Source organism: Hypanus sabinus, chromosome 1 (assembly GCF_030144855.1).
Source record: "Hypanus sabinus isolate sHypSab1 chromosome 1, sHypSab1.hap1, whole genome shotgun sequence".
NCBI lineage: Eukaryota > Metazoa > Chordata > Chondrichthyes > Myliobatiformes > Dasyatidae > Hypanus > Hypanus sabinus.
Genome location: NC_082706.1, coordinates 79,127,627 through 79,154,824, shown reverse-complemented (window position 1 = coordinate 79,154,824; position 27,198 = coordinate 79,127,627). Strand labels below are relative to the sequence as shown.

The 27,198-nt window shown below is 41.4% G+C and overlaps 1 protein-coding gene across 1 annotated transcript in view; it reads right to left on the bottom strand.

Moving 5' to 3' along the window:
- Positions 1 to 13,093: 13,093 nt before the first annotated feature.
- Positions 13,094 to 27,198, bottom strand: part of dpys (dihydropyrimidinase) — a 47,641-nt gene continuing 33,536 nt past the window's right edge. The window contains exons 7-9 of the mRNA XM_059985246.1: positions 21,751 to 21,893; positions 15,712 to 15,919; positions 13,094 to 13,141 (exon numbers count right to left, since the gene is read on the bottom strand). Of these exons, the coding sequence (XP_059841229.1) occupies positions 13,094 to 13,141; positions 15,712 to 15,919; positions 21,751 to 21,893 (399 nt within the window). The remainder of the gene's footprint in view (positions 13,142 to 15,711; positions 15,920 to 21,750; positions 21,894 to 27,198) is intronic.

Below are 27,198 nucleotides of genomic sequence, written 5' to 3'. Positions count from 1 at the left end.
TTACAGTTGACTAAAGCAGAGACGGTAAAACAGCTGTGCTATACACTTTGACCTTGGTTGCCATTTTAATGTCATGGTGAGACCAAAGTTGCTTCTGCAAAGCACTGAAGACATTTGTAGCTGATTGAATTCTCCTCTGAACTTCCAGATCTGATGAGTTGGTGTTGATCACAGCGCTTCCTAAGTATGTGAAAGAGTCAGAATATTTCAGCGCTACCCCATTGACCGATATGACTGGTGGCTGGGTCTCACTGGGACTACACAGAGGAGGGGGCTGGTACAGAAGTTCGGTTTTGGAGTTATTGATTCTTCGCCAAAAAGAGTGGCAGCAAACGAGAAGCGGTGTACAATTTCTTGAATCATATTACCATCAGTAGCAACCAGGGCTGTGTCGTCTGCATACAGAAGCTCTCTGACACATTTCTCTCTTGATTTGGTTGAGGCTTTGAGTCTTAACAGGTTGAACAATTTTCCATCTGAGTGAGTCCTGATGTATACACCTTTGTCCAAATTATGGTCCATTATTTCCAAAACTGCAGCAAGAAATAGTGTGAACAAAGTTGGAGCAAGAACGCATCCCTGTTTTACCCCCATGGTTGATGGTGAAGGCTTCGCTGACATCTCCTCTGATAGATACTTTGCCAGACATGTTCTCATGAAACAACTTGATCATCATAACCAGCCTATCTGGACAGCCATAAGTTTTGAGCACTTCCTGGAGTGTTTCTCTGACCACTGTATCAAATACTTGTGAGAAATCAACAAAGACAATGTACAATGGTTGCTGCTGTTCTACCGACTTCTCCTGGAGTTGCCTCAAAGTAAAAGTCATGTCAGTGGTTTCTCTTCCAGCCCTAAAGCCACATTGGCTTTTAGGAATCACATCTTCTGAGATGATCTTGAACTGGTCGAGCAGTATCTTCACCATAATCAGCGCATCTTTGAAGTCCTGAGGGAGACATTGATTCTGCCAACAAGCATTATATAAATTCAACAGGATTATCACATCTTCTAAAGAGCACAGAGGTGATTGCAAGAAAGTGTTTTTCCAAGCTACCCTGTGCAAATTTCAATCATTTTAATTCTTGCGATTCAGTGCCACACTGGTTTATTTGTGTTTCATCATCTTAAAAATCCAGTACAAAATTAAAGAAGGTGCCCCAGATTAAATCTGAAAAGATAATTCATTCCTCCAGTGGGTTTAGGAGACATTTAAAGATGAGGAAGTTAAATTTAAGTAAGGTCAGAAAATTGAGGGCTATGTGGAACTAACATAGGAGGGGAGTTGTGACCTAGGACGCTTATCAGTCGCGTCAACAGAGCTCAACGAGGAAGAGGTGTTTCTCGCAGGTCAACGGCGATTATTTAAAAAGAGAGCTTCGTGGGCATTTGTCCATTGTACGAGGCCTATTAGCAGCATTAACAGAGCTCTACGAACTTCAGGAGTAGGCCAGTGGCAAAGTAGAAGTGACAGGCTTTGGCTTGGAAGAGGCATCAGCTCTGTGTAAAGTGTCTGTAAAGGTTTTCCTTTTCATCTTTTTTCTCTCTTACTGTGCCATTTAAATGGCTGTGGTGTGTTCTTTGTGCTGGATGTTGGAGAACCGGGAGACCCAGAGTCTCCCGGGGAACTACGTCTGCGTGAAGTACATCCGGCTGCAACTCCTTGAGGATCGTTAGGGATCTGGAGCAGCAACCGGAAGACCTTCGGCTTGTGCAGGAGAATGAGGAAATAATTAATCAAATTTACAGGGAAATAGTCATCCCGAAGTTGCAGGAGGCGAGTAGCTGGGTCAGGAGAAATGGAAATAGGCAGTTAGAGCAGAGCTTCCCTGTGTCTATTCCCCTCAAAAAAAAGGTATGCTGCTCTGGATACTTTTGTGGGGGAGCAACCTCCTGGGAGAATGTTACGACAACCTGGTTACAGGCACTGAGCAAGGTCCGTGGTGAAGGGAAAGAGAGAGAAGAAGGGAGTGGTAGTGATAGGGGCTCAATAGTGAAGGGAACAGACAGGAGATTCTGTGAACGCCAACGGGACCCTGGATGGTATGTTGCTTCCCAGGTGCCAGGGTCAGGGATGTCTCAGATCACATCCACAAGGGAGCAGCCAGATGTCCTGGTACATATTGGTACCAGTGACTCAGGAAGGAAAAGCAAGGGGGCCTGAAAAGAGAATTTAGAGAGCTAGGTATAAAGTGAAGAAGCAGGACCTCCTGGGTAGTAACCTCTGAATTGGTGCCAGCCAGTAAGGGTAGAAAGAGGATGATTTGGCAGATAAATGCATGGCTGAGAAGCTGGTGCAGGGGGCAGGGCTTCAGGTTCTTTGATCATTGGGATCTCTTCTGGGGGAGGTATGGCCTGTCCAAAAGTGACAGGTTGCACCTGAACCCAAGGGGGGGGGGGAGCCAGTATTCAATTGGGCAGGTTTGTTAAAGCTACTGGGGAGGTTTAAACTAACTCGGCAGTGGGGTGGTAACTAGAGTGATGGGACTCAGGATAGGATGGATGGTAAAAAAGCAAAGTTAGCTTGCAGTCAGACTGTCAGGAAGGACAGGCAGATGATGGGCCCTAGTTTAGCCAACAAGCTGAGAATCAAAACATGAGATATGCAGGATCAGAAAGGGTAGCAAATGTGGTACTCAAGGTGTTGAATCTAAATGCACATAATATAAGAAATAAGGTGGATGATCTTGTTGCACTGTTACAGATTACCAGGTATGATGTTGTGGCCATCACAGAATCGTGTCTGATGGATGGTTATAGTTGGGAGCTGAACGTCCAAGGTTACACATTATATCGGACAGATAGAAAGGTAGGCAGAGTGGGTGTTGTGGCTCTACTGGTAAAAAATGCTATCAAATCGGTAGAAAGATGTGACATAGGATCAGAAGATATTGAATCCTTATGGGTTGAGTTAAGAAACTGCAAGGGTGAAAGGACCCTGATGGCAGTTATAGACAGGCCTCCCAGGCATACAACAAAGCAAAAATTAATGGGATTGGGAAATTTTTAAAAACCTACTTAGAGCAGCAAAAAAATCATTAAAAGGGAAAAGATGAAATATGAAAGCAAGCTAGCAAATAATATCAGTGGATAGTAAAAGTTTTTTCAAGTATGTTAAAAATAAAAGAGAAATGAGAGTGACATAGACTGCTTGAAAATGAGGCAAGAGAAACAATAACGGGGTACAAGAAGGCTGATGAATTAAATGAGTATTTTGCATCATTCTGTTAGGGTCCGGTCCGGAGCCCACCTTCCGGGTCTTGCTCCGGTCCGCAGACTCCAGACTCCGGGCCTTGCAGCCAGCCCTCCAGTCACACGGAGCCATTGGATCATCTTGGCTTAAGGAGGTACACCTGTTGCCTATTAGGGGGCAAGTGTTTATAAGGGGCTCAGGGACTGAGCTGAGTTGGGGGTTGTCCTGCTCTGAAATGGGGTTTGGCCCTGCTTGGAATCCTATTCTTCCTTGGTTGCTGGCCTGCTCTGTCCAGATTTGTCTTGTTTTCCTGCTTCTCTTGTGTGTGCTGGTCCTGCTGTTCTGCTGTATTTGCCTTGCCTGTGCTGTTGCACTGTCTGCTTGCTTCTCCCTATTTACTGGTGTATCCTGGTTGTCCTGCTGCTCACCCTGGACCCAGGTCCCTTCTGTTCCCTTGCCCCTGTTGGGTAAGCCAGGCTGTTGCTGTTATCCCTTGGGTGGTTCTGTCCCTTCCTACCCCTCACCTCTGATGGGATGTGCCCTGCATCTGCCCAGGTGTCTGTGCCTTGCCCAGGCCTCTGTTTCTGCCTGGGAGGTGGCCCTGCCCAGGATCCATGTGGCCTGCCCTGAGGACTCCTACCCTTTCCTCCCCTCATTTCCCATGAGTTGTGCCCCACACCTGCCCAGGTGTCTGCACCTTGCCCAGGCCTCTGTGTTTCTGCCTGGGAGGTGGCCCTGCCTGGGATCCATGTGGCCTGCCCTGAGGACTCTAACCCTTCTCACCCCTTGCTCCCTATGGGTTGTGCCTGCACCTGCCCAGGTATTCTATGTCTTGCCTGGGAGGTGGCCCTGCCCAGGAAACCCTCCTGCCTTGCCTGACCTCTGGGATCCAGCCCTGCCTGCATTACCCCTTGCATGCCATGGCATCCCCATCCTATCTGACCCCTAGAACTTCAGTGCCTTCGTCCTACATTTGGGTCCATTCCATGTCTGCTCCTGACACATTCACCTCCCTCTGGTGTTCCTCTTCCCTCACCACTCCTTTCTTCTTTCTTTGATGGCCTTCTGTCTCTTTCACCAATCAACTTCCTAACTCATTGCTTCATCACTTCCCCTCCAAGTTTCACCTATCATCTGGTGTTTCTCTCTCCACTCTGCCCCCATCTTTCAAGTCTACTTCTCAGCTATTTTTCTCCAGCCCTTTTGAAGGGTTTGGACCCGATACATCGACTATACTTTTTCCCATAGATGCTGCCTGGCCTGCTAAGTTCCTCCAGTATTTTGTGTTTGGTACCAATGGCATGGTTAGCAACTTGGATGAGGTCCTGAAGGGAGAATATAGGGATTTAAGTAGAAAGCTTAAGGGCAGGGCTTCATGGATAATAATCTCTGGATTGCTCCCTGTACCATGCACCAGAGTGGGTAAGAATAGGATGACTTTGCTGAGGAATTAGTGCCAGGGGGTTGGGTTTCAGATATTTGGATCATTTGGATCTCTTCTAGGGAATGTATGACCTGTTCAAAAAGGATGGGTTACACCTGAGCTTGAGGGGGACCTGTATCCTTGCAGGCAGGTTTGTCAGAGCTGTTGGGGAGAGTTTAAACTAATTAGGCAGGAGGATGGAAACTGGAGTGAGAGGGCTGAGGGTGGGGCATTGGTATACATGTCAACATGGAGTGTAGAGACTGAGGAAGGACAGGCAGATAGGACAAAATTGAAAAACAATATAGGGGAAAAGTTGAAAAGGGTGATGAATACAGGACTGAAGGTGGTGTATTTGAATGTATGCAGTATATGAAATAAGGCAGATGATCTTGTAGTGCAGGTATGAGGTTCTGGGCTTCACTGAGTCAGGTCTGAAAGAAGATCACAGCTGGCTGCTGAACACCCAAGGATGCACATTGTATTGAAAGCACAGTCAGATAGACAAAGGGGGTGCCATGATGCTGTTGGTAAGAAATGAAATCAAATCCTCAGAAGGAGGTGACATTGGATTGGAAGATATGGAATCCTTGTGGGTAGAGTTAAGAAACTGCAAGGGTAAAAATACCCTGGTGGAAATTACATATAGGCCTCTGAACAATGGGCAGGAGGTAAAGTACAAATTACAATGGAAAACAGAAAAAGCAAGTAAAAAGAACAATGCTACAATAGTCAGAGGATTCCAATATGCAGAAATGTTAGCATTCATTTCAAGAGGAGTAGAATGTAAAAGCCAGGATGTAATACTGTAGCTTTATAGGACATTGGTCAGACTGCAGTTGGAGTATTGCAAGCAATTTTGGGCCCCTTATCTAAGAAAAAATGTACTGGCATTGGAGAGGATCCAGAGAATGTTAATGAGAATGATTTTGGGTTAGAGGTTCTGAACCTATACTCACTGCAGTTTAGAAGAATGTGGAGGGATCTCATTGAAACCCATCAAATATTGAAGGGCCTAGATAGAGTGAATGTGGAGATGATGTTTCCTTTAGTGGGGAAGTCTAGGACCAGAGATCGCAGCCTCAGGCTAGATGGATGTCCATTTAGAACAGGAATTTCTTTAGCCAGTGGATAGTAAATCTGTGGAATTCATTGCCACAGATAACTTTAGAGGCTAAGTCAATGAGTATATCTTGTCCACCTTGTTGAGTGCAGTCTTTTATTGATTTTATTGTGTTTCTTTGTATTTACTGTGATTGTCCACAAGAAAACAAATCTCAGGGTTGTGTATGGTGACATGTATATACTTTGATAACAGATTTTACTTTGAACTTTGAATTATAGTCTCCTGCTTGCTGTCTCCCTCTCCCCTTTATGAACAATACATTTATTCCAACATGGAAACTTACCACCTTCAATCCTGGTGACTTTTTAAGAAGAACAGAAGAATATTAAATGTTCTATCTGCAACATCTTCACCACTAACTTTCTGAGTGGAGAAGTATACCTTGAATTTGTCCTTAAGTGTCTGCCAAGTGGGTCTCAGAGAGCAAGATTAACTCTACTGTTAGTTCTGGCATTAACCAATTTACTTCCATATGCATGTAACACTTACCCAAAAGGCTGGTATATGTCTAGGGGAAAAGGAGATCCAGCCACTCACTAACCCACCTCCCGTACACGCAGGTGCTGTGAGAATCGAGTTTATGCCTCGCACCCGCCAACAGTATCAAATCCACAACAAATACCGTTATGAAATACACTTTAAAGAGTTTACTAAAATTAAAATAGTAGGCCATACTATATATACATATATACAAGGAAAAAAAACAAAAGGTGCCAACTTATCAAAGTTTAGTCTGTTTAGTGCACTCGTTGGAGCTCAATCAACGAACCAATCGACCCATCTGGCCGTCGCACCTGGGACCACCCCGGTGGTCTTACGAGCAGTCCAGCACACGTCCACCTTCCTCGGCCTCTTCCGCACACGCAAAAACCTGTGAAAACCCCTCCCCCAAGTTCCCAGCATCACAAGACACAATAACATTCCCCATTGATTAACAGATGAATACAATTACCATAGCAGCCATTCTAAAGCGAAACAATGGCGAGAGAAACACTTATCCGACAAAGAAGCATTCCTACTTGTAACAAACCAAAGAGGCCATTTTGAGTAACATACACAGGACATTGTACATGCATATAGAAAGAAAAGTAGATCATTAAGTCTCCTTTGTCAGTTCAAATACATCACAGCTGACTTACACCTTCACTTCATTTACCTGTCATGATTTTATAACTGTTATTAACCTTGCTGAACAATTTAGTTGAGGAGGGAACAAGGAAGGATGCAATGTGGGGTATTCTCAGGTCTTCACTAATGAGCGTAAAAAAAAAGTGTTAATTGGTTTAGCTCAGTATGGCTTTGTTCTAATTGCAAGACGGTGCATCCTTATTCTGCTTTTTTCTCCCCTTTATGAACAATCAATCTAATCCTTCCCTTTCATGTAGCCCTCCATTTTTCTTTCATATACGTGCCTATCTATCTGGATCGTGAATGTCCCTAATGCATCTGCCACTATCACCCACCCCAGGAGAATATTCAATGAACCTACCACTAAACCTACTTCTGACTTCCTCCCCCCACCATTCTTTCTTCCAAACAACCCAAAGTTATGACCTCTCATAAATGCCATTTCCACCCTGGGGAAATGTATTTGGATGTCCACTCCAACTAGGTCCCCTATCACTTTGTACACCTCTATTAAGTCACCTTTGCATGCCCCTTCTCTCCAAAGAGAAAAGTCCTGGCTTGCTTAACCTATCCTCTTAAGACATGCTTTCTAATCTAGGCAGCATCCTGATAAATCTCCTCTGCATCCTCTCTAATCCAGGCAGCATCCTCGTAAATCTCCTCTGCATCCTCTCTAATCCAGGCAGCATCCTGGTAAATCTCCTCTGCATCCTCTCTAATCCAGGCAGCATCCTGGTAAATCTCCTCTGCACCATCTCTAAATCTTTGATATCCTTCCTAAATGAGGCAAGCAGAACCGAACACTATGTTCCAAGTACAGCATTACCTCTTGGCTCCTGACCTCAAACCTCCAACTAGTGTTGAAAGCCACATACCACACTGTATTAACCACCCTATCAACATGCACTGAAACTTTAAGGGATTTATGGACGTGGTCCCTCTGTTCCTCTGCATTAAGAACCTTTCTGATCTACGTAATCTGCATTCATAATTTAACTCTTCTGAGTCCAATATCATTTAACCGATTTCTCAGAGAAATTCCTACATTAGTACTTATAGAACTTGAAATGATAGAATGGAGGGCTATGTAGGAGGAAAGGGTTAGATTGCTCTTCGATTAAAAGGTCAGCACAACAGTGTGGGCCAATGGCCCTGTACTCTGCTGTAATATTCCACATTATGTAGAATATATATTTTCTACAGAATAATGCACAGGGATAAAAACCTTATTTAATGATACAACAGTATTATTTTAATAGCATGAATCATATGCTATATAAAATACAAATGAACCAGGAATACAATCTGAAATCCACATTGATTTACAGTTCCTGTTCTTGCCCACAGAAATATGGGGAAGTAGATTTTTGCCCCTTAAATAAATACACAGAACTGGCACTTTGTATGTAATCTGCAGTAATTTATTTTGGTGTCATTGGCAGACTTTTTTCAATGACTTCATGCAAATACCTTTGAGCATTTTCACCATGCATTTCACTTTTTTTTCCCCTGATAACTGCTTGGAAAACTCAATTTAGCAAATTAGTATACTTGTGACAAATGTATGATGCTCATTTACAGCAGATTTCCAGGTCTTAAAGGCCACCTGACCATAATAATATCACTCACTGAGAGAAGTTATGGATAGCCAGGAATGAACAGCTGCAAGAAATGTTCAAATGGCATAATGTGGGTCCCAGATTGAACAAAGCTATTCTGTCCACAATTACTAATGAAGTAAAGGTAAAAGAGGATTACAGGGAATCCATGCTAAGCAAAAAAGGAGGAGAAGGCTGCAGAAAAATTGCCAGGTACAAATCTTCAATGAGCTTGGATCCATGACTTCAATCACCTCTCAAAATTTGGTAAAGTAATGCAGCACTCAACACTCACTACCTTAACACTCTCATTGCATACCATACACACACACCAGTGAACATTGGTTCACACACAAATCACTTCTCCACTACTGAAGGCTGATTGACTTGTTCTTGCTACCCTTCTTAAAAAAAAAACAGAAGAATATCAGCCTCCTTCCAGTCTTGGGGAACTTCACTAATAATGAAGCAAATACCTCTGCAAGGGCCTCCATAATGTTCTCTCTAGCCTCCCACAAAATCTGAGCATGTACTTGGATTATTGATTACCTGACTGGCAGACCACAGTACATGTGTTTGCAACACTGTGTGTCAGACAGAGTGGTCAGCAGCACTGGGGCTCCACAAGGGACTGTCCTGTCTCCCTTTCCCTTCACCATCTACACCTCGGACTTCAACTACTGCACAAAGTCTTGTCATCTTCAGAAGTTTTCTGATGACTCTGCCATAGTTGGATGCATCAGCAAGGGAGATGAGGCTGAGTACAGGGCTATGGTGGGAAACTGTCACATGATGTGAGCAGAATCATCTGCAGCTTAATGTGAAAAAGACTAAGAAGCTGGTGGTGGATCTGAGGAGGGCTAAGGCACTGGTGACCCCTGTTTCCATCCAAGGGGTCAGTGTGGACATGGTGAGGGATTACAAATACCTGGGCATACGAATTGATAATAAACTGAACCGGTCAAAGAACACTGAGGCTGTCTACAAGAAGGGTAAGAGCTGTCTCTATTTCCTGAGGAGACAGAGGTCCTTCAACATCTGCCAGACGACGTTGAGGATATTCTACGAGTCTGTGGTGGCCAGTATTATCATGTTTGCTGTTGTGTGCTGGGGCAGCAGGCTGAGGGTAGCAGACACCAACAAAATCAACTAACTCATTTGTAAGGTCAGTGATGTTGTGGGGGTGGAACTGGACTCTCTGACGGTGGTGTCTGAAAAGAGGATGCTGTCCAAGTTGCATGCCATCTTGGACAATGTCTCCCATCCACTCCATAATGTACTGGTTAGGCACAGGAGTACATTCAGCCAGAGACTCATTCCACTAAGATGCAACACTGAGCGTCATAGGAAGTCATTCCTGCCTGCGGCCATCAAACTTTACAACTCCTCCCTCAGGGTATCAGACACCCCGAGCCAATAGGCTGGTCCTGGCTAATTTCCACTTGGCATAATTAACTTATTATTATTTATGGTTTTATATTGCTATATTTCTACACTATTCTTGGTTGGTGCGACTGTAACAAACCCAATTTCCCTCAGGATCAATAAAGTATGTCTGCCTGTCTATCAGGCCCTGGTGATTTAGACACCTTAATGTGCAGTATGGCTGCAAAACCTCCTCCCTAGTAATATGAATACCCTCCAAAACATCACCATATATTTCCCTTTATCTCTTGTGAAAACCATGATTTTCTCCTCAGCAAACAAAGAGGAGAAATACTTGTTCACCCATCTCCTGCAGCTCATGACATAGGCAGCCCTGCTGAATTTCAAGGGGATACATTAAAATTTCCCTGCCTATCCTTTCACTCTTAATTCAGTTACAGAACATCTTGGGATTTTCCTTAAATGTCAGAATCACCTCATACCCTCTCTTTGCCTTCCTTATTTCAATAAGATTATTATTAACCTTTTTATAGTCATCAAGTGCTTTGCTTGATTCTGACCTCCTAAACTTAATGTATGCTTCTTTCTATCTCTTGGCCAGAGCTTTAATATCTCTTATCATCCATGGTTCCCTAAGCTTGCCAACTTTACCCTTCATCCTAATAAATGGAACCAGCTGCCGGAGGAAATGGTTGAAGTAGGTACATTGAATACATTTAGGAAATATATGGATGGGTATCTGAATGACAAGAATTTGGAAGGATATGGGCCAAATGTTGAGAAAGGGGTTTAACTTGAATGTACACCTTGGTTATAAAGGCCTTTTTTCTGTTCTGTATGACTCTGTCGCAAGAGGTACTAGGTACAAATATATTGTACTCCAGTTTGGACTAATTTTCAATAGCACTGCATCACTTTTTTGCCCTAGAATATATTTCTTTCTGTGTTCAGGAACATTGCCTCATTTTCTGATTGGACATATTACACCTTAGGATCAACATGGAGACAAATAATTTTACTGAATTTGTAGTTTTAGTCCTTCACATTTCTAGTATCCATTTTTCCCCATTCTGGGAATTTCAGGCTTCTTCCTCTTCCTCCAATTCAACTCCCAGTCATTCAGTTATTCGTTTACCATCTTATAATACCTTGCACCAGTGTACTCTTATTCTATTAATCTCTTCTGCATTCTACATGAGGAAAACTTTTCTGGCAGTGCTTTCACTCTCTCCACTGCATCCTAAAACTTTTTTTTTACTTTTTCCAGTTTTATTTAAAGGGCACTGGTATGAAAGTTAACTTAGCCTCTTTTTCCATAGAGCAAAAACTGGAAGAACTCAGCAGGTCAAGCAGCGTCTGTGGAGGTGAAGGGACGGAAATGCTCTGAACTGAGATTCGGCATCAGGACTGAGAATATAGAAGGAAGATAAGCAGGCTATCAAAATGAGGGAGGGCTCAGACCGAGGCTGGTAAGTGATAGGAAGAATCAGATGAATGGTAGTTAGCAGCCAGATTCAAATATCTCCTTTCTTTGTTACTATTTTATGTGATTTTGATCGGTGAGAGAGGGCGGGGGGGGGGGGGATGTAACCGCCAGCACATAACGAGCAATACAGTGCTGGATTTAACTGAGCTGAGCTGAACTGAATATGATTGGACTCTTTCAATGACTTTGTGAGCAGGTGTTTTATATTCTCTGTTTTGCCTTTGGCTGACTTTCCACATGGTGGGGGTGGTTTGATTTTTTTTGTTGTATGGGTTCCATGGTGTTCCTTTGTTTCATGGCTGACTGTGGAAAGTCAAATCTCAGGGTTGTATACTGCAATACATACTTTGATAATAAATGTACTTTTAATCTTGGAAGATTATGGATAGATGGAGCTACATAGAGGAGTAGGAGCAAAGGAGACCCAATGGAGAAGAAATCCAGGTGAAATAGATAGGTGGACTAGGAACAACAGACCAGGTGGAGAGGGTAATGTGTCCTGTTAATGAGGGGCATACACAAGATAGGAGAGAGGGAGATAGAGAGATAAAACATTAGTGGACTCATGGAAATGCAAAATTAACACAAGAGGAGTAGATAACTTAAGTCTGGAAAATTCACCATTCATACCATTGGGCTGTAGGCTGAGCAAGTGGAATATGAGGTGGTGTTCTTCTATTTTATGCTTATCATCACTGTGGCAGTGAAGAAAGCTGAAGACCGACGGGTTGGTGCAGGAACGAAAGGATATTTGAAATTACATGCAACCAGAATTTCAAGATGTCTATTGTGAACAAAGTGCAGGTGCTTTGCAAAAGGGTTGTCTTGTCTAAACATAGTCCCTACCTTTCCACCGCCCACTCAGCTCCATCAACTAAATAATTCTTTTTACTTTTCAGTTTCCATCCATCACCTCCAGCATCTGTCTCTGTCTTACCTGCTCATCATCCTCCTGTTTTCTGCATCCACCCATCCCTACCAACCTCTGTCTCAAGCTTCCCTCTCATACTGGCCTCCTTCCCTCATTGCTCTCAGTCTAGAACATCAACTACCCTTTGCCTCTAGAGATGCTTCTTGAATGGCTGAGTTTTTCCAGCAGATTTTTTTCTGTTCCATGGAGAGAGGTAGAATTAGTATTTCAGATCAATGACCTTTTGGTAAAACCGGAAAACATTAAAAATAGACCATTTTTAAGATGCAGTGTAAAGTGGAAGGAAGGAGGAGAGCACAGCACAAATGCTTTTGCTGGAGAGGAATGTAGAAGTGATCAATTGAAACTGTGTGTGCCGATTCAAAGTGTTATACCCAAAATGTCAACCATCCTTTTACCTCTACAGATGCGCTTAACACACTGAATTATTCCAGCTGTTTGACTTATGCTCAAAATTTCAGCATCTGTTTTCTCTTGAGTTTCATTCCTCTCCATAGATCCTATTTGATCTGCTGAGTATTTCGCCATTGTTTTGCATCCAGTAATAATGACTTATATATTGTACATTAGACAAACATTTTTTTAGTAATTCCATCATCTCTCAAGAACTGATTCAATACAGTGGATTCTCCAGGGATATAAAAACAAACACACAATAAATCTTCAGTAAAAATCATTTGTGCTTCAAACTGCAAAAGCATTTAGTACTTGCTGGAGCAACAATTGCGATTTATAAACAGATGATACATTTCAGACAGGGAAATCTTTGGTGTATTCATGTCTCTGTCTTTACAGGGCAGTGGCAGCTGAACGTTTTGGTGCTCATTCTCCCATGTATGGCTCTCTCTGTACTGGCTTGGGCTGGCAAACCTGTATTTTAAAAACAATGATTAACATGGTTACCCATCAATGGGAGTAGATTTAATGCTACCTTAAAAGTTAGCTTTGATGGAAAAGAGAGTCAATGGATCAATCTATTATCAGAGCACGTATGTATATTATGCAACCTGAAATTCTTCCTCCTCACAGACATCCACAAATCAAAAAAAACTCCAATGAATGAATGACAGAAACATCAGAAGCTTCCATGCACAAACGGCAGCAGAAGCATCAACCCTCCCCTTCCCCCCCCCCCCACCATGCAAGGGATAGCAAAGCCACCAATGAGACCTTGATCTAGACTCCATCAGAAATCTACCATCCATAACCCAACACTGCAGTATCTCACGGGTCGCTCCTGCAACAAACAAGAGTGGGAGACCAGCAGCTCTCTGTTTCAATGTTACAATATTATCTTTGACAGAAAAGAGTGTTGTATTGCGATGAAAGATGTAAATAATGGAGATAATCAAGCACTCCCAACACAAATATAGCACCGTGACACGATGCCCTTAAGGGTTTTGCTTTCAAAGTGGTTGCTGGGGGTGGGACAGGTGAGTGTATGAAACTTCAAAGCAACCAGTGTGTTTGGGGTTGAAGGTGTCTGTCAGTCATAATGATCAGGACCCGGTTGAAAGAAATTTTCCCAGTGTCATGAACAGATACATTTTCTGGTCAGCAATTGAAATGGCCAGAGCCCTGTACATAAGGTGTACATTCCTGTGCGAATCTGCACCATATATCTGGAAGGGATCTTATGGAGCAGAAATACCTAGAGATAATCAATGTTGAATAGGCAGAGATGTAACAGGAGAATTCCAGGTTAAGGGGTTTTTAAGGCACTCCTTGATCACATAAGAAACCTAAAAATGAAAACATCTTTGATTTACCACTGGCCTTCTTCCACCTGTTATCAGAGATTCCTTCCTGCATTTTTAAGATTGGAGTATTGTATGGGTATGGGATCAGAGTGTGGCGCATGGCCAAGTGGTCATGGCGTTGGACTAGAGATCTCAAGGTTGTGAGTTCGAGCCCCAGCCGAGACAGTGTGTTGTGTCCTTGAGCAAGGCACTTAACCACACATTGCTCCAGTCCACCCAGCTGAAAATGGGTACCTGCTGGGGGTTAACCTCGCGATAGACTGGCGTCCTATCTGGGGGAGGTGGGGGGAAGCGTTGAAGGCCTAAGATTAACTGCTCCATTGCTCAGTTTTGATCAGCAGACATCCAATGTGGGGAGTTAATATTACATCCTGTGATGTTTATTCAGTGTCAATTGTGCAAAATCAAAAGCAGTTTTGACCTCAATTAGTCTTAATTAAATAGGACATTCACAACAAGCACAGGAAGAGTGAAACACAAAAGTGAAAGGGTAATATACCCTAATAGCCTCCGCCCTAATTTATTGCCTAATCATTGTCCAATTGTCTTTTATAGCTTGTTTGAAAGGAGCAGAGGGATCAGAGCTACTCAAGAAAAAGCTACTAATTCATCCAGAACAAAGGCATTATTTTCTCCCTCCGAGCCTATATAAACGCTAATATTAAGGATGGATTGTCGGAAGCATGCATATTTAGGCAGAATTTTGATAGCAGAATGATGCAGAAACATATTTGAAGTTACCTCCCAAATCCATGACTTCCAGCACTAAGGAGAACAAGGTTTGGAAGCACATGAAAATACCACTGACTGCTTGATCCACTCTAGGTTGTATAATATCATGACTTGTAAATATGTGGTCTTTCCTTTACTGTCCCTGGGTCTGAGTTCTGGTATGCCCTACCAACCAGTACTGTGAGTGCATATTTATAAAAATGGGTGCTGAGGTTCAGGAAAGCAGCTCACCACCAGTTTCTCCTGAGGAACACCAGTGGAACACATGGATTTTTCAGATTTATACTACAATCCAGTAACTTCATGATGCCATTACTAATGTTAGTGTTTTTTTATTGTTGATTTTTTTTTGTAAAATACTTAAATTTAAATTCCCCAGCTTTGGCCTACATTCCATGCCTCTGAACAAGTTAACCATTATGCCCCTTTAGTCCAAAAACTGAAGGGAAATGGAAGAGTGAAGGCATTACAGTTGGCCCAAGATAAACTCCGTTTTTTCATTACTGATGTTAACTAGGAGTTAATACACAAGCTGGTTTACCCCTTTCCTGGGATGTGAAGAAGTGCAAATTATGCCCTGTCCAATAAAGTGTGCTCTGTACATAGACAAGATAAATAGCAATACAATGAGACACTCCAAGTTTACTGACAAAACAAAACTGCTTTTAATCAGAGGCAATGAAGCAAAACACAAGTGAATTGATCCTTCTATGAAAGGACGAAAAGTGGAATGGGGAAAGTAGCGGGAATTATATTAAACCAGTACAAAAAGATGCAGAGTGAAAAGGAATGAAACTGGAAAGTGAGTAATAGTAAGATAAAGTTGTAAAGCTGAAGAGAGATCTGAAGAAATTTACACATCTGGGAAATGACTGTGTCATATTCTACTTAGTGAGGGTTAATTTCCAGCTTGCATCAACACTTTTAATCTTCGGAACAATCACTGACCTGATCACGTTGTCTAATTCGCTTAAAGGCATATTCTGCAAATGGTTTCCGTGGAATGTATTTTCCGTCGCCTGGCACAACATGTAGGACTCCATGATCAAACACCACCTTTCCTCGTGAGATGGTAACCAAAGGGACCCCATGACAGACCATACCTTCAAAGATGTTGAAATCCACAGCCTGATGGTGTGTTTTAACTGAAATAGTCCTGTTAAAAATGGAAATACCCAATAAAAATCACAGCAATCTGATGAAGTCAGCACAACATTGTGGCTGAAGAGCCTGCACTGTGCTGTGATGTTCTATGTTCTAATGAGGAAGAATTGATCAAGAGGACTGCCTTTGTACTACAGAGACCACTGTGCCACTGACTCTTTATCCAAGAATACAGTGACTGGAGCGGTGGCAAATAAGCTTTCACTTAGGTGATCGACTCTGGAGAATAGAAAAGTGCTCTTCTGTTTAATGGTGTTCATAGGCAACTGAGTGCCTTTGTACATATATCATAGAACCAGAGAACATTACAGCACAGAAACAGGCCTTTTGGCCCTTCTTGGCTGTGCCAAACCATTTTTCTGCCTAGTCTCACTGACCTGCACCTGGACCATATCCCTCCATACAGCTCTCATCCATGGACCTGTCCAAGTTTTTCTTAAATGTTAAAAGCGAGCCCACATTTACCACTTCATCTGGCAGCTCGTTCCACTCTGTGTGAAGAAGCTTCCCCCTAATGTTCCCTTTAAACTTTACCCCCTTCACCATTAACCCATGTCCTCCAGTTTTTTTCTCCCCTAGCCTCAGTGGAAAAAGCCTGCTTGCATTCACTCTATCTATACCCATCATCATTTTATATACCTCCATCAACCTCCTCATTCTTCTATGCTCCAGGGAATAAAGTCCTAACCTATTCAACCTTTCTCTGTAACTCAGTTTCTCAAGTCCCAGCAACATCCTTGTAAACCTGCTCTGCACTCTTTCAACCTTATTAATATCCTTCCTGTAATTTGGTGACCAAAACTGCACAGAATACTCCAAATTCGGCCTCACCAATGCCTTATACAACCTCACCATAACATTCCAACTCTTATACTCAATACTTTGATTTATAAAGGCAAATGTACCAAAAGTTCTTTTTACTACCCTATCTACCTGTGACGCCACTTTTAGGGAATTTTGTATCCGTATTCCCAGATCCCTTTGTTCTACTGCACTCTTCAATGCCCTACCATTTACCTTGTATGTTCTACCTTGGTTTGACCTTCCGAAGTGCAATACATCACACTGGTCTGTATTAAACTCCATCCGCCATTTTTTCAGCCCAATTTTCCAGCTGGTCCAAATCCCTCTGCAAGCTTTGAAAATCTTCCTCTCTGTCCACTACACCTCCAATCTTTGTATCATCAGCAAATTTGCTGATCTAATTTACCACATTATCATCCAGATCATTGATATAGATGATAAATAACAATGGACCCAGCACTGATACCTGTGGCACACCACTAGTCACAGACCTCCACTCAGAGAAGCAATCCTCCACTACCAATCTCTGACTTCTCCCATTGAGCCAATGTCTAATCCAATTTACTACCTCACCATGTATACCTAGCAACTGAATCTTCCTAACTAACCTCCCATGCGGCACCTTGTCAAGGCCTTACTGAAGTCCATGTAGACGACATTCATTTTCCTTGTAACTTCCTCAAAAAGTCTAACAGATTTGTTAAACATGACCTACCACGCACAAAGCTGTGTTGACTCTCCCTAATAAGTCCCTGTCTATCCAAATACTTGTAGATCCTGTCTCTTAGTACTCCTTCCAGTAATTTACCTACTACCGATGTCAAACTTATCAGTCTATAATTTCCCAGATTACTTTTAAAGCCTTTTTTAAACAACAGAACAACATGAGCTATCCTCCTATCCTCCGGTATCTCACCTGTAGATACTGACATTTTAAATATATCTGCCGGGGCCCCTGCAATTTCAACACTAGTCTCCTTCAAGGTCCGAGGGAATACTCTGTCAGGTCCTGGGGATTTATCTGCTCTGATTTCTCATCCTCTTGAATCTGTATAGGTTCCATGACCTCACTACTTGTTTGCCTTATTTCCATTGACTCCATGCCAGCTTCCTTAGTAATTACAGATGCAAATAAAAACATTTAAGATCTCCCCCATTTCTTTGTTTCCTTCCAAAGCCGACCACTCTGATCTTCAAGAGGTCCAATTTTATCCCTCACTATCCTTTTGCTCTTAATATACCTGTAGAAACTCCTTGGATTATCCTTCATCTTGACTGTAAAAGCAACCTCATGTCTTCTTTTAGCCCACCTGATTTCTTTCTTAAGTACTTTTTTGCACTTTTTATACTCCTGAAGCACCTTATTTGCTCCCTGTTTCCTATACATGTCATACATCTCTCTCTTCTTCTTTATCAGAGTTCCAATATCCCTAGAGAACCAAGGTTCCTTATTCTTTGCCTTTAATCCTGACAGGAACATACAAACTCTGCACTCTCAAAATTTCTCCTTTGAAGGCCTTCCACTTACCAATAACATCCCTGCCAGAGGACAACCTGTCCCAATCCATGCTTTTTAGATCCTTTCTTCAAATTTGGCCTTTTTCCAGTTTAGAACCTCAACCCGAGGACCAGATCTATCTTTATCCATGATCAAGTTGAAACTAATGATGTTATGATCACTGGAGCCAAAGTGTTCCCCTATACACACTTCCGTCACCTGTCCTAGCTCGTTTCCTAATAGGAGATCTAATATTGCATCCTCTCTGGTCGGTACTGTTACGAATTCCCATAACTGGATCACTTACCAGCAAAGATAGAGAGGTCCGTTGAAGTCTGATGGTACTATTTTTAAAAGTATTTATTGATAAAGGGCACAAAAATAAGATTAATGCAAACATACAGATAATATATGTCGTCAATACTAAATCTAAGCGCAGGTATAATAATAACCAATAAGAAATAGCTCTATCATGGTCTAGGGGTTGATGTATTGTCCGATGGAAAGATAACAGTCACTATCAGTTCATTCAAGCTGCAGCATTGTTGGGTTTAAAAGTGATGCGGTTTAAACTTGCCCCAGGTCTCTTATGATGCCAAACCGTTGAGTCAGGGGAGCGGGCTTCCCTGTTGTTAGCTAAAAGCTGTTTTCCGTGGTTCCAGCCACAGAATCTAACGCACGTGGCTTCCTTCAGATGACTTCCTGCTGTTACGTGGTCACTTAACATTTCCTCTGGTGCGTCTGAAGGGGTTGTTCCCCAGACCCTCCTTTATACTTCCTCACGGGGTCTCAGATGTCAATCAGGTTGGGATGATGCAATCCCTCAACCGGCCCACTCTGGTCATCCCCTGAGGGGCTTCAATGAATAGTACAGTACTCAATACACAACTTGGTCTTCCGGAGACAATGGCCATGTCCCGTAGCTTTACATCGCCGGGGAAACGAGGCATTTTGCACGTCCCACTCTCATTTCCTGGGCCCCTTGACCCAACCCACCAGTGATCTTGCGATTCTCACAAATGAGGGGGCTACGGACGGAACAGTACCTTTATATATTGATTTAGAAAACTTACCTGAACACATTTTACAAACCCTAACCTGTCTAGATGCTTAAAAGTACGAGAGTCCCAATCAATATATGGAAAATTAAAATCCCCTACTATCACAACTTTATGTTTCCTGCAGTTGTCTGCTATCTCTCTGCAGATTTGCTCCTCCAATTCTCGCTGACTGTTGGGTGGTCTATAATACAACCCCATTAACGTGGTCATACCTTTCCTGTTTCTCAGCTCCACCCATATGGCCTCGGTAGACAAGCCCTCTAATCTGTCCTGCCTGAGCACAGCTGTAACATTTTCCCTGACTAGCAATGCCAACGCCCCCCCCCCCCCCCCCACAACCCTTCATCCCTCTACCTCTATCACATCTGAAACATCGGGTCCCTGGAACATTAAGCTGTCAGTCCTGCCCCTCCTGTAGCCAAGTTTAACTAATGGCTACAATGTCATAATACCATATGACAATCCACGCCCTCAGCTCGTCAGCCTTCCCCACAATACTCCTCACATTGAAATAGACACACCTCAGAAGATTATTACCACCACACACAACCCTTCTATTTGTGACTTTGCATGAACCTGTAACATCATTTATTTTCACCCCCGCTCCACTATCTGCTCTGGCACTCTGGTTCCCATTCCCCTGCAAATCTAGTTTAAACCCCCCCCCCCCCCCATAGCGCTAACAAACCTCCCTGCAAGGATATTGGTCCCCTTGTAGTTCAGGTGTAACCTGTCTCTCTTGTACAGGTCCCACCTGCCCCAGCAGAGGTCCCAATGATCCTGAAATCTGAAACCCTGCCCCCTACACCAGTTCCTCAGCCACATGTTCATCCTCCAGAGCATCCTATTCTTACCCTCACTGGAACATGGCACAGGTAGCAATCCTGAGATTACCACCTTCAAGGTCCTGCTTTTTAACTTCCTACCAAGCTCCCTATACTCACTTTTCAGGACTTCCTCACCCTTTCTTCCTACGTCATTGGTACCGATGTGTACCATGACATCTAGCTGCTCACCCTCCCACTTCAGAATGCTGTGCACGTGATCAGAGACATCCCTGACCCTGGCACCGGGGAGGCAACAAACCATCCGGGAGTCTCTGTCATGACCACAGAACCTCCTGTCTGTACCCCTGACTATGGAGTCCCCTATCACTACCACTCTCCTCTTCTTCCACCCTCCCTTCTGCACTGCAGAACCAGACTCAGTGCCAGAGATCCGGCTGCCACAGCTTGTCCCAGGTAAATCATCCCCTCCAACAGTATCCAAATCGGTATACCTGTTGTTGAGGAGAATGGCCACAGGGGAGCCCTGCTCTGCCTGCCCTTTCCCCTTCCCTCTCCTGACGGTAACCCAATTATCTGTGTGCTGCTCCTTTGGCATAACTGCCTCTCTGTAGCTACTATCCATAAACTCCTCATTCTCCCGAATGATCCGGAGGTCATCCAGCTCCTGCTCCAGTTCCCTAACACGGTTTGTTAGGAGCTGTAGTTGGATGCACTTCTTGCAGGTGTCATTGTCAGGGACACCAGAGGTCTCCCTGACTTCCCACATCCTGCAAGAGGAGCATTCCAACATCCTGCCTGGCATTCTCTCTACTCTAAGCAAACAAAACAAAACTTACCAGAATCTACCCTCGCCTCTGCCTGTTCACACCGAAGCCTGTCGAGCCAAAGCCGTCCAACTCTGCTCCCTCTCACTCCACTTGGTGGATATGGTGGTCTTTATTTAAACCTTTGGCGTGTCTGCGCAGTCTACCCTCTTTTCCCCAAACAGTAAAAAAATGACTTCTCTCTGAGATGCCTTTACTCTTTCACTCTCAGCCTCTTGCTTCGATTTAAGCTTCTTCACTTACAGTTAACGTGCAGTTACTGAAAGCAAGGATTGTCAAGGAATTCCCACCACTGTCTGTGGGGAGTTTGTATGTTTTACCCGTGACCACATGGGTTTTCTCTGGTTTCCTTCCACAATCCAAAGAGGTGCTGGTTGGTAGGCAGATTGGTCATTCTAAATTGTCCTCTGATTGTTGGGGTTAAGTCAGGGGTTGCTGGGCGTTGTGTGACTCAAAGTGTTGGAAGGGCTATTCTGTGCTGTGTCTCAATAAATTAAGAAACAATTATGGTTATAATTCAGAAAACAAACATTATACATACTGTACATACAGCTATACCACCACTTCCTCCTGGAAGCACTGATATAGATAAAGATGCAGCACCTGCTTTTTACCTTCTCTCTTCTCATCAGGCTGAGTGGCATGGAATTGCTGAAGTGAAATTGTTTATGACTGACAATCAAATTCTTCTGTTGAGGCATCAGAAAATGATTAAGATAGCAAAACTACTGATATAAATTTGAACTCTTACTGGACATTGACAAGGGTGCTTGGAAATCGAATCAACACAGGAAATGAGGTTGGTGGAAAGAGAAGGTCTACGCTTTACCAAAAGGCTGCTATGTTACCTGACAGCATTTGGGTCCCAAATGACAACATCAGCATCAGAGCCTTTGGCTATTTTCCCCTTTCTGGGATAGAGATTAAATATCTTTGCTGCATTGGTGCTGGTCACAGCTACAAATCTATTCTCATCCATTTTACCAGTGTGCTGGAAGAGAAAGGGAGAAATTATTCAGCAACTTACTCAGAATTAGCTAACAATTTACAGTGACATTAGAGATCTTCTGGTAATTTGCAGGGATTAAACAAACCACTTGCAATACATTATCACAGGCAATTGTATTAGAAGTATTGCCGACTTGGAACGAGAACACTGCTAAAATACAGGAGTTATACTGCCGACTACAAATCACTCAAGATCAGTTGACATCTGCATACTTGTGATCATTCACAACACTGCTAATTTAAAAGACCATATGTAACACAATTTCCTGTTAATTATTAAAAAGCACAAAGAATTTCTTTAAACCATTTAGTCAACCAATTTGGCACTTTAAAAAGTGTGACTCTTGGGTTGAGTTGTTCTCCAACCTTGGAAATCCACTTGCAAATGCACGGTCACCATACAAGGAGACATCATCAGTGTGCTGTTAAATTAAAACTACACTGATGATGTCTCCTTGTATGGTGATAAAACACTTGCAAATGGATCGCCAAGAACAAGTCAACCCAACCATCAACCAACTAAATACACACTTTTCAAGTTACTTCCAGTGTGACTCGTGATGGTTTAATATTATAATTCAGTCAATATAAATTCAAGCTTAGATCAAGAGTCAGAAAGATATGCAGCAGGTACAGGTACTTGGGCCCACTGAGTCAGCATGATCCCCTATACCTATTCCATTTTTCAAACCCCATATTCTCCCGGTCAACTCCACAAAGGACACCAACTACCAACTCAAGTGTCTTAGGAATATGCAACAGAACTGGACCATCTGGTGGAAATACATAGGGCTATATGGAGAGTCTGTAAACTCCACAAAGACTGCACCAGATGTTAAGATTGAACCCAAGTTGTTGAAGACGTGAGGGAGCAGTTTTACTTGGTGTGCCATTATGCCATCCAAAGTAAATGAAATTGATTCGAATAAACACATCATGAAGTGAGCCCATTTTACACGGATTTGTGTAAAATACTTACAAATATATTTAGATTCATAGAAAATTACAGCATAGAATCAGGTCCTTCAGCCCACCTATCTATGCCAAACCATTTAAATTGCCTATTCCATCAACCTACACCAAGACCACAGCCCTCCATACCCCTACCATCCATGCACCTATCCAAACTTCTCTTAGTCATCAAAATCGAGTTTGCATACACCATTTGCACTGGCAGCTCATTCCACACTCTCATGAACCCCTGAGTGAAGAAGATTCCCCTCAGGTTCCCCTTAAACTTTTCACCCTTAACCCATGACCTTCAGTTGTAAAACTATTAAAATTCTTCATTAAAGATTGGGAAACTCTTCCTACCCACATTCTAAGTTTCAATAAGGCTGTAGCATAGACTCCTTCAGTACCTTAAAACACGCTTACAATGATTTTTATATACATAGTGATAAATCGGGTAAACTGTTAGATAACCAATTGAAAAATGCTTCGGTTAAACGTCAAATTATTAAGATTCATCAACAGGATGGTGAACTGACAGTTGACTATGATGAGATAAACAAATCTTTTCAAGATTTTTATACCTCTCTGTATCATTCTGAATTTCCTCATGATCATAATACCATGCATGATTTTCTTGGGAAATTGAATTTCCCAAAATTATCATCAGAAGAACTTTTAATATTAGAAACTCCTATTACAGATGCAGAAATTAAAGGGGTTATTTCCTCTATGAATTCCGGGAAAGCACCAGGTCCAGATGGGTATACAGTGGAATTTTTTAAGTGTTTTTCCTCTACTCTTCTTGGTTATGCAAGGTTTTTGAAGAAGCAATTAGACTAGGTAAATTGCCACAATCTTTTTATAGAGCTTCCATTTCTTTAATATTGAAAAAAGATAAAGACCCTACCGATTGTGCATCCTATAGACCAGTGGTTCCCAATGTGGGGCGTACGCCCACAGGAGGGTAATTTGATTTTTAAGGAGGGCAATTAGAGAATGAGTTATTAACAGTGAATTTTTTCTAGTAAGTCTGTGTGAATATGAGTGTGTGTGCAAGTTAATACATATGTGTATATACAGTATGCATACATTAAAATACTTGTGTGTATGTACATGTGTAATTGCGTATGTACTGTTTATATAGTATATCACCATCATTACAACCATCAAATGGCTTTCATAATTAAATTAATGAATTGACTGATGTAGGAAGGAATGAATGAACAAGTCCAAATGCATAAGAAACTCGTACGAAGTCGCACCAGTGCTGCTTTTTTGCAGTAGCTTTCAGTTCTTGGTGGTGTGAAGGTGTGTACATTGCATCATCTCTTTTAAACGGTGTATCTGTCTTTGTATGCTGTAGAAACGAATCGGCATTGTTTTATTAATTTATTATTATTATTATTATTTTAATATCACTTAATGTTCTTTTTTTACAATTTCTTAGTAATTTCTTCCTCAGAACTTTAACAGTCCTTTGGTTCTTTTATTTTTCTCTTTCATGAATGCCATGTTCTTTGGAAGCTTGTTTAAACCAAGTTAATGGTCTTTTAGGCTTCCTCTAGGTGAATAGGAGTTCACTTTTTAAATAATAAGAATTATATATCACCACAGGGGGCATCAGGATTTTAGAGCTGATTAGGTGGGGCATGGCCAAAAAAAGGTTGGGAACCACTGCTATAGACCAATATCCTTATTGAATGTAGATTCCAAGATCTTTTCCAAGTTTCTGGCGACCAGCCTGGAGAAGGTATTACCTCAAATTATCTCAGAGGATCAAACTGGTTTTACTAAAAATCACTATTCTTTTTTCAATATTAGGAGATTATTGTTTATACTCCTTCACTTAGCACCTCAGAATGTGTCATTTAATTAGATGTGGAGAAAGCATTTGATAGAGTTGAATGGCCATATTTATTTACTGTGCTTGAGAAATTTAATTTTAGTCCAACATTTATATCCTGGATTAAATTGATATATCATCCTCCAGTAGCCTCGGTTTTTACTAACAATCAAAGATCTCCCTTTTTTCGTTTATTTCGGGGTACCGGGCAAGGTTGTCCTCTTAGTCCATTATTATTTGATATTGCTATAGAACCTTTGGCAATTGCTATTAGAGAATCACCTACCATTTTTGGTATCACTCATGGGATGGATATACATAAGTTATCATTATACGCAGATGACTTGTTATTAAATTTTTCTGATCCTGAGAAATCCATTCCTGCAGTTATATCATTGTTGGCTCAGTTTAGTAATTTTTCTGGGTATAAATTGAATCTTAATAAGAGTGAATTGTTCCCCTTAAATAGACAGGGTCCAATTTATGGAAATTTACCTTTTAAATTAGTTAATGACTTTTTTATATACAGGGATTAAAATTACAAAAAATCATAAGGAGTTATTCAAGGTTATTTTTTTACCCTTAATTGATCAGATTAAATGTTTGTTCACTAAATGGTCACCATTGTCTTTATCTCTGATAGGTCAGATTAATGCTATTAAGATGATTATTTTACCCAAGTTCTTATATATATTTCAAGCGGTACCAATTTTTATTCCAAAATCCTTTTTTGACAATGTTGATTCAAAAATTTCGTCATACATATGGCAGAACAAAAATCCTGGATTAGGTAAAATATATTTACAGAAGGCAAGTAAGGAAGGTGGATTGGCATTGCCTAATTTTAGATTTTATTATTGGGCAATTAATATTCGATATTTGAAATATTGGTTAAGGGATTGGGATTTATCTCCTAGCCCTCATTGGGTAAATCTGGAAACTAAATCTGTACAAGGATTTTCATTGGGTTCTATTTTAGGGACTTCTCTTCCCTTTGCTCTTTCTAAATTGCATAAACGAATTGACAATCCGATAGTCAAACACACTTTACGTATATGGTTTCAATTCCGGAAATTTTTGGGGTTGAATCAATTTGTTTTAACTATTCCTATTGTTTCCAATTTCTTTTTTCATCCTTCTATTATGGACCAAGCATATTCAGCTTGGAAGACTAAAGGAATACTATGATTTTCTGATCTATTTTTGGATAATTGTTTTATGTCTTTTGAACAATTACCTAATAAATATAATTTGCCCAGATCTCATTTTGTTAGATATTTGCAGATTAGGAATTTCTTAAACACTGTACTTCCTACCTTTCCAAATCTTGATTCTTCGGGGTATTTTGGAGAAATTGTTAGAACTAAATCCTTTTCAGAAAGGAGTAATATCAAATGTTTACAACATAATTATGAAAATACGTTCAGAGGCCTTTTATAAGATTAAAAATGATTGGGAAAGAGAACTTAACTTTATTATCCCTATTGAGAACTGGGATAAAATTCTTCAGTTAGTTAATTTATCCTCTATATGTGCTAAACATTCATTGATACAGTTTAAAGTTGTGCACAGAGCTCATATGACCAAGGATAAATTGGCTCATTTTTATTCCCATATAAATCCTATATGTGACAGAGGTCATTCTGAGATAGCTTCCTTAACTCATATGTTTTGGTCATGTCCGCTTTTTAAAAAATATTGGAAAGACATTTTCGATATTATTTCTGCGGTATTGAACATTGGCTTACAACCACATCCTATTACTGCAGAATTTGGTTTACCAATGATGGGGTCAATCCATTTATCTTCTTCTGCTTGTTGGATGATTGCATTTCTTACATTAGTGGCTAGAAGATCTATTTTGTTGAATTGGAAAGAAATTAATCCCCCCTACCATATTTCATTGGTTTTCTCAAACTATGTTATGTCTAAATTTGGAGAAAATTGGCAGTGTCGTATATGACCCTTCTATTAAATTTGAAAAGATTTGGAGGCCATTTATTCGATATTTTCAAATGATGTAATTTGACCCTGTTCCAATCCTATTTGTTTTTCCGGTTTTGATTTTATATATATATATTCCTATTGAGAGGATCAGAGTTGGGGACATTGATGATTTTGTAATTTTTTATAGATACTATAAACAGCACATTTATATTTTTTATATATTTTTTCTCCTTTTTTTTCTTAATAGTTCTTTTCTTAAAGAAAAGAAAGAACAATTATTTTGATGTCCTTGACATTTGTGTACTGGAAATGACATTAAACAATCTTGAATATACTCTGTCAAGACTTTTCAGTCCATCATAAATTTCAGTCTATTTTTCTCTTTCCTTCTAAACTCTAATGTATACAAACCCAGCGTGTCCAACCTCTGCAGTTAAGACAACCTGACCGTTCTAGATATTATACAAATGCTTTGCATTCTTATTAAGTCAGAGTACGCCACAGGAAGTCTCACCAATATCCTAAGGCACTAAAGTGCAAATTC